At 35.2% G+C, this 17044-nt stretch overlaps 1 protein-coding gene across 6 annotated transcripts in view; it reads left to right on the forward strand.

The window, feature by feature from the left end:
- The window catches only part of Sb (serine proteinase stubble), a 147371-nt gene that overhangs the window by 63479 nt on the left and 66848 nt on the right, over positions 1 to 17044 (forward strand). For all 6 annotated transcript variants that reach the window (XM_089106614.1, XM_089106616.1, XM_089106613.1 and 3 more), the window contains exons 2-3: positions 2725 to 2896; positions 16165 to 16848. In XM_089106614.1, the coding sequence (XP_088962740.1) occupies positions 2749 to 2896; positions 16165 to 16848 (832 nt within the window). In that variant the 5' untranslated portion in view covers positions 2725 to 2748. The remainder of the gene's footprint in view (positions 1 to 2724; positions 2897 to 16164; positions 16849 to 17044) is intronic.

Consider the following 17044-nt stretch of genomic DNA (forward strand, 5'->3'; position numbering starts at 1 on the left):
AACCAAAACTCTATGAAACAAAATTTTAATTGCAAAATTTGCAACGACAAAATTTATTATTTTTGCTGATTAAAAATATGCCACATCTATTACTTTTGAAAATGCTGATCAAAGACTAAGTATGCATAATTTATATGAAAGGGTTAGCTCCTCCAAATTGGGCTGCAATTTTGATGGAAATTAACCAATGAAATAGAACATATATGAGTCTTAAAGCAACTATTTATTTACAAAGCCACTCATTCGCACGGTTAACGAATATTAATCAAACTTAATGTCTCTTTTGGATGAAATGTCAAGCCAGTAAAAAGAGCGAAAACTGTTTGAGTCACAATTGTGACTATAATTGTCACAATTGTGAACATTTTATAATTGTGATGCTACTGTAAGCCACATCTCGAAGTCATCCTATTTGAGAAACACTGACGAAAGGTAAAATAAAACACTGACTAAAGAATAAATCTTATCTTGAGACGCACGTGTCGTAATGATTTATCACGGCAATTTTTTTATTTAATTGGACTTGGTCAGCATTAATTTTAACTTGTCTGAAATAGTTGCACTGGAATACTTTTTAAAGTAAAACCAATTTATAATCAGAAAAAAAATGATAAACCCATTGTTTATTTCATTTTTGTTGATTATATTACTATTTATTTGAATTAGTATTATCTTCTTAAATATCAACAACACCAGATTTTCAAAGGAAAAATATTCCTTTATTGGAATAAATAGAATGTTGTCATTTATATTAAAATTTGCTTATTATTTTATTCGGATTGGAATAAAGTATAAAACTGATAGTTTATTTTATTTATCTTCATTTATCAAAATTATCTTTAATTTGAAATAAAAATAGACAGTTCATCATTATTTCAAGTAACAGCTATCTTTAATTATTATAGAATAGCAAAGTCATTATGTATTTAATATTCCCCTTTAAGCAAATATTTCTCTATATTTTATTTGGACATGGCAGCGGAGGGTTGCATCTAATTGCCCCAGCAACTTTTTATTAATTTGAAATAGGTCTCTTTTTTAAAATAATTTCTAAAACCATGTGAGGGCCCATTTTAATTTTGTATTTTGCTTTTCGAGGTTCATTTGTTTTTATTTCATCCTTAGAGCTTTTATCAGTATATATTTTTTTTTACTTTTTATTTGCTTATGCGCACTCGAGTCGGTCGGGCAGAGGTTTCGACCGAAACATCTTTGTATTTCGTTGACTGGAAATGCCTGCATTTTTTCTTCTTCGTAGTCTTTTCATTTTGCTCTTTACTTAAATAAAAACAAAACAAACGAATTTTTTACAAAATGAAAATGAAGAGTGATGCTAAAATACAAATATAAGTTATCCTAGAATTGAGGGAGGATACCACCCCCTCAACCCTCCACTTTTTTACGCTAAAGTTGGATTAGTGTTGTCTTAAAGCATTTTGGTTTGCAGTAAGTAAAGGAAGTTGATAATTCTTAGTATCTTCAAAACCCTTAAACGAATTATTGTTGCTTAAATCAAGTGCAAAAAGCTATGCACTATCTCACTCAAAGTATTGAAATAATGAAGTTTATTGTACTTTATTGATACTTTATTGTACTGCTCTCTTGGTACGTCTCTCATTTTTCAAGTATCGAGATAAAAAAGTCAAAGTTTAGCCTAAAGGATGGGAGGGGGAGGGATGTGGTAGCCCCTCATATAAGGAATAATTTCTATCTCTTATAAGTTTTAATGCTCAGGTGATACATCAGTTGCTGCTTACTTCCCATTTTTTATGAGTCCATTTTTTAGTGTCTGACGGAAATATTACTTGACATTATTTTCTGCACTTAGGAATGTGCGTAACAACAAATAAGTATATTACATGGACACTATGGGGAATATGGCAATATCATAAAGTTTGACGGTACTTGTATGATATACGCCCTACCTAATGCTCTTCTTATATGTTTCACTGACACTCAATCCTAATGAAATATACGGTACCAAAGCAAGATAAAAATATAATGCTTTAGAAACAGATTTGGGCTATGTATATTTGCAAATTAGGGGGGTGGTTAAAGTATAGCAGGTCTACATGGCTAATATGTTAGGTACAATTATTCTGAATATTATGTAGTAAGAATTGTTTTCTAACTTCACACTGTCCAAATACTTTACCCCCTCCCCCTTAATGCGCAAATATATAGCCCAAATTATATATCTCCCATCTATTATGTCACTTCTCTTTGTCTTGTCTCACGCTGAGCTGAAAGAAACTAAGAAAAAAAACAATTTTACAATGCGTCAATGAATGAGCAACTTTAGCGGTAGGGTGTTTATCATACAATTACCAATTTGACATTTCTTGGACTGGGTCAGATGCGTAAACCCTACTTAAATACCCGTATTTTCCATCTGCTAAAGTAAATACGCAATATTTAGCTACAAACTGATATTCAGATATTTTGTTAATTATTTTGACAAAAATATGTTTCCTCGAAAAGATCCACAGCCATACTTTCACTGTTCTGTTATGTCACATATCTGCTATGTCACAGTCACTGTATAAAGATAATATAATCTATTATTGATAGAATCTGTTAATATATAGATAATATAATCTATTATTTATATACTGTGGTCACAGTTATGAAAAATTTCACATACACCTTCTGTCCTTAAGCAGAATGACACACAATTAGAATTACCGAATAAACTAAGACTAATTTTCTGTTTTACAATTGCAGGTCTAGCTGATTGGCAATTGTGCCATGGGGGATGCTAGATGGCCAACTTCACGAAAATATTCGACCTACGTTGGTCACGTGATGACATTTTTGGCCATATCTCTCCTACCATGTCTAGTCAACAGTCAATATGGCAGTCGGTCATATTTTAAACCCTCATCGAGGTCAATTCGTAAGTAAACTGATTTTTACTGGGTATACGAAAAGTAGGTACCTTCGTAACCCCTTTTATCCTTATTTAATCACGTGTAACAACGCTTAGAGTGTCAGTCAACAAAAGTCAGTTCTCCTATTTTTTAATTTTTTCAAGTGGAAATACCCAAAATAAATGTTTTAATGAAAATATCCATAAAAGGTATTTTTCAAAACCTATGGCGGGGGGGAGGAGGAGGGAGGATAAAAAACATCTGTGCTTAATAGTCCCCAATCGATCCCCCCTCACAAGTTGAAACCAATGACTGCTGCTTAGTTCTGAGATGTAGGGACTTGACTGGAGTTTGCAATGTTGCACTGATCTTGCATGAACCCTCCATTTATTATTAGAGCGCTCATGTTGCAGAGGGTATCTCTTGGTCTATTAATTACATGTCTTTGGTAAAGTGTAAAGGTGACTTTGTCGAGATGGCAATTCGATAGAGGAGAGAGAGCCTTGAAACTGACTCACAGCGTTATCTTGTTTTTTATGTTGTTTTATTGTCTACCAAGTATGGTTTTGAAGCGTGGGCGCTCCAAAAACAGACGATGATTTGCTTGGTATTTTCCAGAGAAATTGCGTGCGGATTGTTTTGGTTACCCAACTGACTGATTGTACGAACAATATGATTCAATCCCGCTCTCTAGGACTACAATGGCAGAAAAGATGAGATGGCTAGGACTTGTTCTGCGGATGAAGTATGGCAGATTTGCAGATTGTCCTTGTCGGCCAACCGTTTAGGACCAAACGAAAAGACAGTCGTCCCAGAATGGGTGGGAGGATGTCGCAAGGAAAGATTTAAGGAAAATTGGAACTTCTTGGGAGGTTGTAAAGAGAGAGGCTTTAAATAGATTGGGATAGAGGAGGAGCGCACGTAGCTGTGTTGCCCTCATGTGGCTTAGTGCTGCCCTCATGTGGCTTAGTGCTGCAGTGAGTTAGTAGTAGTAGTAGTATGATAAGAGACTTTAGAGGTTTTACAGCCCTTTGTGGATGCCTATGTCCAATATTTGCTATGATTAGAAATCAAACATTCTCAGAGGAATACAAAGGCTGCTGCAATATCTCCGCTCATGAGCATCTGAGATAATTTTCCAGTTTTACATAAAAATTTGCAAGCGGAGCCCGGGAAAAATTTTTTATAAGGGAAAAGGGTTTCTCTTACCGAAATTTGTTTTAGCTTCTAAACATAACAACATTTTCGACATTCTGTTAGTTTTTGGCACTTCGATCGATCTGCACACTGGGGAGCGCACCTGTCTCTACCAATACATGAATTAGAACTTAGGTAATGAATACAATCTCAACTACGTGGGCCGTTGATATTTTGAAGTTGGAAAAATAATGGAATTGGTTTATTTTCATGCTGAATTCTCCATATCGTCCCCTGAGAGCGGTTTTGTCGTAACTAAGGTTTCCAAAATTCCGAGAAAAACGACTTTGAAAATTTCCCCTTTGCTGGAACTTACACGGTACAACCGATTTTCTTCGCAAATACATCAAAAAAAAGAGAAAAAATAACAAGGAAGGTCTCCCGAATATGAGATGGAAAAGGTAAAGTTTTCATTGTCGAAACTTGAAATGAAATACAGATACGACAATCCGCCCTTAACGAAATGGGAGTAAACTTAGATACGATAAAATGGTGTGGGCTGCCTATTCTTTTCACCATAAAGATACGACAAATGAGTTCTGATGCAGCAATACTATTTGAAAAAGTATAAAAATTACAAAAAACGTCAGAAACGTTTATTTTTTGTTGAGTTTCTTTGCCGGCAGCCGTTTTGCTTCAGTGGAATTCTCCTCTGGACAGGGATCTCGCGTAGACGGAGAGGCTTCCAAACGTTCAGCATCCTCCCTGGCCTTGTAGTACTGTTCAATCTTGGTTTCAAAATACTCCTTCTCTTGGTTGGGGATGAACTTCAAGAGATACTTGATATCTTTGATTTTCGCCTCAGGTAGATCAATCTTTTTGCCACAAAGTTTGGGCAAAACAAAACGTTCAACAGCACGGACAGCCGAAGTGTTGGGGCACTTTTTAACCGTAGTACATTCTTGTGATATAGTAGCCATATGCAAGTCTCCAGAGAAGGAGGCTTTGAACCAAATTCTCTTAGCGTTATCCTGACGGAACTCAAGTTGTTTTACCTTTGAATATGGTACCAACGAGTACTTGTACAGCTTTGCTGGCTTTTGAAAGTCAACGAACTTTGACTGGGTCATTTGCAGGAGATTAAAAGGATGTATCCTTCTTACTTTCAGTAACTTCCTCACCAGATCTAGTGGGGAAAACAAATCAAGATGCTTTAGCCCCCGCTCAATAGTGCTATGTACAGCATCAGCCTCCTGTATACTCGAATGACCTGGTTCAAAATACTTCATAACCACTTGTTCTAAGAGCGGAAATTTTCTTAGAACATCTTGGATGGCGAAGTTTATAATTGAGTTTCGGTTCCGGGACACGCAGGAGTCTGACCAAGTAATTAATTTGCAGATATCAGGGTAAGTATCAAGGACTTTTTCCAGTATGGCCACTAGTCCACTAGCTATTTCGTTTGCTCCACGTCCAGCCTCAAACTCGGACCAAATGCAACAGTATACCTCATTGATTTTCTCTCCAGTCCTTCTCTGTAATGAAAGAATTGCCGTGAGGTTGAATATAGTTATCTTCCTTTTATAGAAAAATGAAGAAATATTACCCCGGGGCAGCGGAAAAACATTCTCCAGATCAAAACAAAGTAGGGGAATAAATAGGTTTGACCTGTCCACGTCACGTTCAATCTCGGTCTTAATTTCACTTTTTACATGAGCGTCATACTTGTCTTTTACTTCCTAATCGATTTCAATTCGGTTTTCTTCACTTACACGTTTTTCCTCGCATACATCACATCGATCTGTTTTTGGAATATGAAATGACAAATTAAACTGCGTGTTGAAGATCTCACGATACTTAAACTCACTAACATCATTTCTTGCTAGTTCTCTGCAGTATTCCTGATACAGTTCATACATTTTGCGAATGTTTAGATTTGCCTCCAAGAATTTTCTGGTAGACTTGGCTCGAGTATAATGCGATTCAACGCACGGGAAAGATTCAATATGCTTTTTCACTAGTTCAATGTCCTCGTTACTAGTTTTGTTCGAGGTACCTGTACTGCCTTTGGATTTGGCACTCCTGTTGTAGCAACATTTGAATGCGCGTAGTAAACTCTTCTCTCTGAAATATCAAAAGTAGCCAAATAAAATGTCTTGCAAATCCGGACTCTTTTCGTGTTAACGACAAAATAATATCGCAGTGTGCAACTCCTGTGCGTCTCCGCTTTCTTCTTGGTTTTAGTCTTGGTTGGAATGGTCTTAGTTGTTTTCAAGTAAAACATTTTCTTCATATCCCTACTTAGTCTCCAGAAATCATCAAAAATCTTTTGTCTCTCTTCAGAGGCAATAGCCTGACTGCAATTATAATGACAATCCTTATTACAAACAACATCCTTCACTTTCCCATGAGTTTTCTGGTTGTTAGGATTCATATATACAGTACCAGAGTTTACTGCTGCCTTGATCTTTGTCTTAACCCAGTTCTTCCTATCTGAAATTCGTTTTCTGGTCTTTTTACGTGAATTAGGATGATCCACAGTATTGCTTTGACTATTTAGATCTGGCTCGGTTGTTTCTTGTACAGGTTCAGCATTATTGGGAATCTCGAGGTGCTCCTGATTTTCTTCTGCCACTGAACCTGTTATGGCACTTGAACTAGAACCACAGCCAACACTGACATTAACCTCTGAAAAGAGACCATAATCCACATTTTCTTGAAGAGCCTCAGCTACTTCCTGATCAGATTCTCGGAAATTTAGTTCTGAAAGGCTGCTTGCATCTAGTTCAGGTCGATAGAGAGGATCACTGCCTTTTTCTGAATCAGAAGATAGATCTTCCTCGCTAGAAAAAACAAACAAAAAACTAAAAAACAAACAAACAAAACAAAAGCTTAACAAACAAAAGCTTAGGCTATACAAGCCCAATGGACATTGTGGCTTGATGCAATGCTTCCAATTACTTGATTTTACTTCAAGTCAGGAAATGGAAAATGGGGCTAGGTCAGGAAAATGAAATTTTCAGTAGACTAAAGATAGGCTTTGTAAGGATAGACTAGTCTCGGCCTAGTAATAGCAAAACATATTTTTAGCTCTAATATTTATTAAAGGGGAGAAATCAGATAAAGAAAAAAAGGAAATATACCATTAGATTTTCTATTTCCTTGTCTATTCCCCCACAAAGCCAGATACACCTTTAGGCTTAACAAAACAGTTTGATTTTTCTTTAAACTAGCTTTATTTGGTAATACACATCAGCTGCTGATGAAGAACTGGGTATATTATCCAAGCACCCCTGGTGTTTGGATAATCACTAACTTTGGACAAGCAACCGAGCATAATTTGATTCAAATAGAGCCTATATTTCCAAGCAAGCTCTTAGTCTTGCATATGTATAGATTTAGATTACCTTGTTGGGATTAGCTCAATTTGATCTCAGAAACTTTTTTATACTGAAAATTAAGCTTAAAGAAAAGTTAGCAAACCCTAGTAGCCTATTTTTTCTTTAAAGCACATGTCTGGGATTGACTCTATTTATGTTTGAGTTGTTTTGTATACTACAAGGACTATAGGATCATTTGTTTAAGATTTGGCAGTATTTTCTAGAATTAGCCTAGGCTATGATTAAACTAAATTGTTTATTTGTCATTAGACTATACTATTAACTATCAATGCATTCAAAACATTCAGCAATCCATATGGCTAAAATATTCAGCCTAATCAAATAGCCTAGGCTAGCCTACTTGTTCAAGAAAATTTGATACTTCCTTTGAGTTCTGCAAATTAGCAAATCGCATTATGAGATGGTGCAGTGGTACAATAATGTGCGTAAATAGACAAGACAATTCTGTTATCTAGGAATAGAACCATATTCCTAATTCAATGCTGTTTCCAAATCAAACTATATATGCACCAAAAATCATAACAAATCAGGTAGCCTATTTGATATACTCGTGGGTAAAGGTGCAGTGTAGCTACCCCTGTACTATATGGTGCAGAGACCCTACAAAGAGAACAGCAATATAAAGGAAGAAGTTTGTTTTTTTACTTCTTCTTATATTGGACAGTATATGTGCAACTGTACAAATCACTTTATTGAATAATATACCCTTGGAAATAAGCTGTTTTTATCTGGGGGAGCTACACTGCACCTTTACCTACTCTTGGAACAAAATATTAGTCAATTCCACAAAAATGAGGTACCTGGATTCCTGCAAATATTGTGCAGCTTTTGCGGATGTAAACAATGTCCGTTTGGGTTTCATTGTGAAACTTTAACAAACTTTTTCTTCTTCAAAAGTATACGTCGACGGAGTTACGACAAAAATGCCCGTGTAATTTTCCCATATGAGGTACGACAGAACCGCTCTTAACAAAACGGCAAAATGTGAGATACGATAAACGAGAAATCTAAAATTGGGGCACTTCTAGCTGAGCTACAACAAAATGGTCGACGGAATCGGATAGAGCAAACAATTTCACGTTAGATGGCAGTCCTAACTCCACTTCCCGAAAAAGTCGCAGATACGACAAAACCGCTCTCAGGGGACGATATGAGCCTTGAGTTAAGCAGATACAGAAGGAAAAATTGGTTTGAAGTTAAATTTAGCTAAGTATTAAATATACAAGGATTTGGAATATGTTTATTTTCATGCTGAATTCAGAAGAAAAAATTGGTTTGAAGTTGAATTTAGCTAAATATTAAATATATAAGGATTTAGTTTGAATTATAAATCGAAATTTTGCCTTAAATAAAGAGATTTCAAGCCGAATGGGATAAATAGGTTAATAGTTTTGATAAGAAACATTTTACCTTGTAATTAATACTTGGTTGATATGCATTTATTGATCATCCCAGAAATCTAACCCAGAAAATAAAGTGGAATTATGTATGAAACATGTTAAGTTATGGAACAAATCATAAGAAACATGAGATTTTGAGAGGGAGCATAGAAACAGTTACTTACACATGATTTTTTTGGGGGGCGGGTATAGTCTTAATATTAAATGGTTTTATTTGATAATTTGAATAAGAAATGCCAAGAAATTCGGGAAAATTTCGGATTTTTTCGGGGAGTCTGGGCCCCTTAGCCAAAGCCTCTCCTCCTAGGCGCGTCTTTGCACGGACAGAAAGCCCCTCAGTGCGAATGTCTGGATCATTATATGATTATATGTGTGTATGTATGTGTGTGAGTATTTCACCGTCAAAAAATATTTTGTATTTCACATGTTCTCACCAGATTTTTGGCCGGAAATACAAATAGAAAACACAAGAAATGCATATCATTTAGGGTTGGCCACTTTCACTTTATTTCTGGTCAGCAAACTTTGTTGGTATCTCAAAGTATTCCTCACGCGATGGGAATAAACATCCAAATTTAATTTAAGCTTGATTATATTAATAGTTTGTTTGAACCAATTAGAGAAGCACGCTGTCGTCAAATAATAACGTTAAAAGGGGTGCTACCATTTCATCTAACCGTCACAAGCACTAAACGTCATTTCGTCGACAAGGAAAATCCGTCAGAACATCGACACCTCAGGACATCGACACGTCAGGAAATCGATATTCACAATCGCTACTCGTCAGAACGTCGACAGTCATAACATCGACACGTAAATTCATCGACAGTCAAAATCGCTACCCGTCAGTACGTCGACAGTCATAAAATCGACGCGTCGGTTCATCGACAATCACAATCACTACCCGTCAGAACGTCGATAGTCATGACGTCGACACGTCATAACATCTAAAAATTCTTAGATATTATGACGTGTCGATGTTGTGACTGTCGACGTTCTGACGGTTAGTGGTTCTGACGGATTTTAGTTATGTAAAAAAATTTATAAGTTTATATAATAGTAATAAGTATATAATAGCTTAGAAACAAATTTCGGCTATATATTTGCACATCAGCGGAGTGGGGGTAAAGCATAGCATATATCAAAAACCTTATCTAGGTACCTTTCCCCCTAAACCCCAGAAGACTAAAGTTTTAAAATTTTAGATGTTATGACGTGTCGATGTTATGAATGTCGATGTTCTGACGGGTAGCTATTGTGACTGTCGATGTCCTGACTTGTCGATGTTATGATTGTCGACGTCCTGAGGTGTCGATGTTCTGACGGGTTTTTGTCGATGTTATGACGGATTTTTTCGATGTCCTCACGGTAGTGGTCCTGACGCGTCGATGTCCTGACGCCTTCCAACGTTAAGGCATAGATCCATAGTCAATTTGGGGGAGGGTACATGAAAAAGAGGAGGGAGTCTTATTATTGAAAGTAACTCACATTTATTTTCTTAATAATACTATAACAAGTTTATCCATAACAAAAGCAATATTCAGAACGCATGTTTTATTTATATAAAAAAAATTACATCAATAATAATGTTCAAAGGCTATAACCTGTAAAGAAATTATGATTACTGTTTTATTTTGTACTTAAACAGTCTGGATGCATACACACACAATCGAACTTACAGATAATCATGTATATGGACTGCATAAAACAGGAAACTGTAAATTCAGGACTTTTGAAACAACATCATCTATCATTTCCTAGTAAATCCTTAAACCTGGTATGCTTAGCTAAGTCTCATTAGGATCTCCACCAATTCCATGAAGGATTTTTCACTATTTTTAATTTGATTTTGTTTTTCAAGATTTCCTACAGAGCTCTATGAATAATATTAAAGGCTCTTGGAGGTTTTCCTCTAAAAACCATCTAGGGTTTCTGGAAAAAAAATCAAGTTGAGAATACCAACAAAATACTTTGCGTCTGAACTTTCCATATGTTTTGTCTTTTTTTTATGACTATACTCCTATTCGCTACATCTTTTTTGGAACTGGGGTTGTAGACAATTATTTAGTGCTATTATTTAGGAGGGGAGGAGGGCAGGGGCCCTGTTAATTTTGACTCCACTGGATGCACTATTTGCATTCAATTGTAGGGGACTCGTTAGGTCCCCTACAATAATCTTTATCTATGCAAAAATTTGATTAAAGCTAAGGATGGACCTTCGCTAATGAAGCATCGAGGTGAGTGGCGAATTTGGAATTTATCCACCTGCCATTGTTTTTTAGATACGACCCAGTTGCCTACAGAGTAAAGCAAATTGGTTTTCCACAACCAAAACCTAGTACAGACAAGCTGCTGGAGCATATACGACCAGTGGTTTGTGGGACGGGGAGCAAAAGAAGGGATGAAAATTGATTCCCCCTCCAATAATGAAGAATTCCTACCAAGGCCGTATCCAGGGGGGGTAGGGTTTTGAACCTCTGGCCCCCCCCCCCCGAAATGTTTGTCCGACTTGTAAAAACGTAACAAAAATGAATGTAACAATTTTTTATGCGTTCTTTTAGTTTTTTTTTGTGTAACCCCCCCCCTCCAAAAAAAACTTTTGTAAATCCCCCCCCCCCCAAAAAAAAATCTTGGATATTGCCCTGATTCCTACTGATTTCCTGGAAAATTTGAAAATATAGGTGCAAGGTTTCGATAGGAGTTTCGATGCCCAGTGGTTCTGTGTGAACCAAGAAACCCGTCCATATGTACCATTTAAAAATATTACACTTTAAAATCAAAGAAATTTCAATAAAAATTGCAAGTCACTAATCTACTCAAAATTTACATGTTTTTCATCTAAAACAAGTGAACTTTCATAAGATTTAATTTAAGTATAGTTGAATAGGTTTTTCAAATCTATTAATGAGGGAATATGATAGAGCGCTTTAAGTATGTCATGATTAACCCATATGGCGTGCAGATTTTTTGACATTAAATATGATACCTAGAGAGAATCTCGGTCAGATTCCATTCTGTGGTTTTTTTTTCTGAAGGACGAAAACATCTAGCTAATTCACATTTTTTAAATCATTATTACAAATTTTGCTTATTATTATTACGTTATTATTATTTTTTATTATATATATTTTATTAGTAGGCTATTTATTTTATTATTTATCATTTTATTGTATATTTATTTATTATTATGTTTATTTTTATTACTATATTTTTATTATTTTTCAATTATTTTTATTTATATTTTCAATTTTTTATTGTATTTTATATTTTTCATTATAATTTACTATTATTATTATATTATTACAATTTTATTATTAGATACAAAATTTTGCAGTACCTAATTATACACGTAAGCCTAACGGCCACATCTCAATAAATTATAGGATACCCTTTAAAGATAACCCAACATAGGGACATAGGACGAACTCTGCCGTATAATTGGCCTGAAAGCCCGCCCAATTTCTCGAATAGCTGCTAATTCATGCCCTAAATTTCCTGTTGTGCAAATTCTGGTTGCTCTTCCAAAACATTAGACGTTCTTCAAATGAAAAACAGGGATAAATCGAAAAAATAAATGTATAAGCAGTAATTGTGGAAAAAAAAACTAGAAAAAGTATAGAGTATGAATAATAACTACAAAGAAATTACTGACTAACGAAATATAAACGAGAAAATGTCATAATAAATTTGAGGGCAGAGCTAGTAAAGTACTAGAAAATGGATGTTCTTAATGACTCTTGGGCAGTTAGGGGAATGGGCTGTGCAACAAGAAAAGTGTTATATTTTTGCGAGCGTTATGCGATTTTTAATTTTTTGTTTTAATCATCTAAGGGGAAAGAAATATGCTCCCCTCTCAAACCAGCATTAAAGGATCCTACGGAGGGGGAGTTGCTTAGAAACATAGCATATCATTTCCAAACATCAATATTGCCATTTTTTGTACAACCATGTCTTGCCCCCTTCCCCCTGAAATAGCAAAATTTTTATGGTTTTTCATGATTTCCTATGTTTCTCGTACGTTTCTTCTGTTTTTGCGGTCTTACTGAATCCATTCCCCCGAATTAAAATCTTGTATTTACGCTTGCCTTCAACTCTGCTGTATCACCTATATTGAGTAATGCTAAAAAGAACTCAGTTTCACATGGCTCTTAAGGTTTTTTCCTGGCCAGATCGTATCTAGGAGTTTGGGGGTTTGACCCCCCACCCCCTGAAATTTCTTTTCGACTCGTAAAAACGCAACTAAATTAAAGAAAGATAAACACTATCAAATGGTAATTTTAGAAAAACTATTTTTCCAAAAAACTTTCTCTTATTCAAAATTGAAAATTGCTATCGATAAGAAGAAGGATTATATTTAGCAATTGGAAAAGTTTTCTCTTTTCACTTTCTATAACAGTTCAATTGGGAAAAACGGACATTCCATGGTGCGTTTATTAAGCCTCGAGATATACCAGAAAATCTATTAAAACTATAAAAAACCTTTTCATAAAACGATGCAGACTGATACTGAATACAAAATTAGGAGAGTATTTTGAAATTTGATAACAATTTTCGTCTTTAATTTGTTTGGTTTCAAGCCAAATGTGTTCGAAAAATCCTCCGTTGTAGGAGTGATGTCGTCAATATGCTACTGATCAGTCAATTCAATCAGTATTGCAGGTATAGACATACTTGCAACAAATCAATACTCCCCAAAAGAAGGTGTATGGACTTATATTTTCATAATATTTGTTGATATGTATAATAAATTTTGTGTGTAATTATAAATATTATTAAATGACAGAATATATATATATATATATATACATACATAGGCCTACATAAATATATATATATATATATATATATATATATATATATATATATATATATATATATATATATATATATATATATATATATATATATATATATATATATATATATATATATATATATATTGTGTGTTTATTTTAAATGCTAATACCTTTTTGAGGATTTTAAATCTAAAAGAAATTTAAGTTTGGAATTTAATTTTGAATTGCCAAAACAGTGAGTTTCAGCATTTGATCATTTTTTTACCTTAGTAAATAAAAGCCTATTTTTTGTAAGGCTTTATACAGTTTCGCCATAAACTGCTACAGAAAATTTCAATCGTTTTGCCAAATGCAAAATCAGAATGATGGAATCGGACTTTTTGGTGATTAAATAAAAAAAATAGGTTTTTTTAACTGAAAGTAAGGAACGACGTTAAAACTTAAAACGAACAGAAATTATTCTGTATAAGAAAGGGGCTGTCCCCTCCTCAACGCCTCGCTCTATACGCTAAAGTTTTTTATTCTTTAAAAAAATAGAGTTGGGAGAAAGTCAAACTTCGGCGTAAAGAGCGAGGCGTTGAGGAGGGGACAGCCCCTTTCTTATACAGAATAATTTCTGTTCGTTTTAAATTTTAACGTCGTTCCTTACTTTCAGTTAAAAAAACTTGTTTTTTTATTTAAATTTTGAACGCTTTTGAATTAATGCAGGTTTTGATTTTGGCTCACCGTACAGGAATAATTAAAACAAAATTTGAATATTAATTTTACTTTTATTTGGTTAAATGGATTTCTCGAAACTTGTTTAATTTTGTTTATGAACGTTTTTATTAGTGATAAATATACGAAACTTATGAGTTAACTTACGTACCGAACTTCTATATTCATATATCTTTAATACGTATTTCTGGGGGTTCACCCCCAAGTCAATATCTTGCTCTTTAAGCCACAGTTCGAATTTTGTTTTAATTCTTTAAAAATGACCCTTTACTTCGAAAGGCCTTTCTTTACAATAAAAATTTCGAAGGAAAGTGCTAACAAATCTTTGTAGTAATGTGTGAGGTTTTGACTAGGGGGTGAACCTAATAATAAGCATAATGATTTCTGTGCGCTTTAAGTTTTGATGTTGCTGCTTGCTTTCAGTTGAAGAACTTGTTTTTTTTTCATATTTAATTTCTGATCTTTTTTTAAAACAATACTGGGAAATCCGGCGCCCCCTTCATAGCAATGTCCCTTCTCCCATGAAAACTTCCTTCATGGAAAGATCCTACTACATAACCCCCGACCCATCCCCCCCCCCACTACCAGAAAAAATCCCCCCTGAAAACGTCTATATACTTCCTAATAGCCAATACTATATGTTAACATTGGGTAAAGTTCATAACTTTCAGCCCTCCCCAGGGGACTTCTGGGGATTAAGTAGAAGACATAGTTATCATATTTTCGACCATGCTGAGCAAAATGGCTCTCTCAATATTTTGATCGGGTAACTTTGGGAAAAAAATGAGCGTGGGAGGGGGTTGGTCACTTAAAAAGGGCGCTAGAACTTTTAATTTCCGTTCGAATGAGCCCTCACACGATATTCTAGGCCCACTGGGTCGATACGATCACCCCTGGAAAAAAAAACAACAAATAAACACGCATCCGTGATCTTTCTTCTGGCAAAAAATACAAAATTCCACATTTTTGTAGATAGGAGCTTGAAACCTCTATAGTAGGGTTCTCTGATACGCTGAATATGATGGTGTAATTTTCATTAAGGCTCTATAACTTTTAGGGGATCTTTCCCCCTTTTTTCGGAAATCAGCCAAATTTTCTCAGGCGTGTAACTTTTGATGGGTAGGACTAAACTTGATAAAACATATATATTTGAAATCAGCATTAAAATCTGATCCTTTTGATGCATCTATTGGTATCAAAATCCCGTTTTCTAGAGTTTCGGTTACCATTTAGCCGGGTGGCTCCTTACTTACAGTTCGTTACCACGAACTGTTTGACAAATTCAGGATATTTGACTTTTAATACTTAAAATATTCATGATATATGCAGACACGTAAAATGGTTAGTTTCTTAGAATAAGCACTATGTAGATGGCACACTTCGCGCTTTGAAACTGTAGGCCGGTTTTCGCGAGATTCCTGGAAACACCTTCCTGTTCGGTCACACGTTTCGAAACCATTGGAAAGCAAAAATGAGACAGTGGAAAGAGAACATGACGCTTGAGGCACGAAAACTATTAGAATACGTCTGCTATGGCTGTCTAGCTTGCCTTCACTTTGGAACACAAATTGACCCTTCTCATTTGTGCCACAAAAATTTTCTTCACAAATGTTGCCATGTTCTTCCACGTCCTTCGGCGTGTTTGAAAATTATGCAAGAAATGGGGTTTCCAGCTTCACTTTCCACGACCTCTCTGGATTCATTTTCCGAAAAAGTGAAAAGTATTTCAAACCAAGATTTGCCCCGCCCCCCAACTAGATTAGAAAAAAATAAATTGTTATCTATTTTTATGTACAAATTATTTAAAGAATTTTTTGTTAATTTACTCATTTTTTCTTGCCAGAAAGCTACAAAATTGAACCTAAGCCTTGCAAAGTGAAAGCCTTGGAAGGGACCTGTATGTTTGTCTGGGAATGCTTAAAGACTGACGGAAAAGCGGTTGGGATGTGTGTTGACGGATTTATGTTTGGAAGCTGTTGTGTACATAACCAAGAAAGCAACCTTTTAGAGTCAGCTGATAACAGAAATTTAACCTATCCTTCAATATCTAATATCGGAAATAATTTGTTGAGTGTGATTGGTTCTGAAACATACACGACTAGCAAAGCAACAAGCGCAGAAATGTCAGGCGTATATGTAAGTGCTGCACCAGCAGTTTTGCCTGTTAATAAAGAAATTACACCAGATTCTGTGACACATTTTAGTAGTCAAATAGGCTCCGAAAAGCCTCTTGGTACTAGCAAACCTACCTCATTCACTGTGAAAACAAGTTTCGGATATTCACCAGTTAGTAGTTCTGGAAAACCTGTGAGTGAAAAACCGTTTTTAGTAAGTAGTTCAGTGTCGGTAATGGGATCACAAGCAGAATTTAAACCGGTTGAACCCGGTTCATCTATTGTTCAGAGCCAGAATACTGGTTTATTCAGCCATAAACCTTCTTCAGTTGGAATGAGTACTGTTGTCATTTCTAGTGCGAAGCCTCTTAGTTCTCAAGGATATGCCCCGGACGGGATAATAATTCAACAAGGTAAGTCAAATCCGACTAGAATTATCCATTAACATTCTTTCAAAAACAAAGAGGGGGCGTGAAGACGTGAGTTACGGTTCGATAGAATCTCTTAACTTGTTAAAACAACAGTTTTTAAAAGCCTTTCTGTTTGTTTTTTTTTCAAACGTGAGAAAGATAATTCCTGATTCCCTCAAATAGAACCCTTTCGCAGGCA

This window comes from Artemia sp. Qi Xiang Cuo, chromosome 21 (genome assembly GCF_049724085.1).
Source record: "Artemia sp. Qi Xiang Cuo chromosome 21, ASM4972408v1, whole genome shotgun sequence".
Taxonomy (NCBI): domain Eukaryota; kingdom Metazoa; phylum Arthropoda; class Branchiopoda; order Anostraca; family Artemiidae; genus Artemia; species Artemia sp. Qi Xiang Cuo.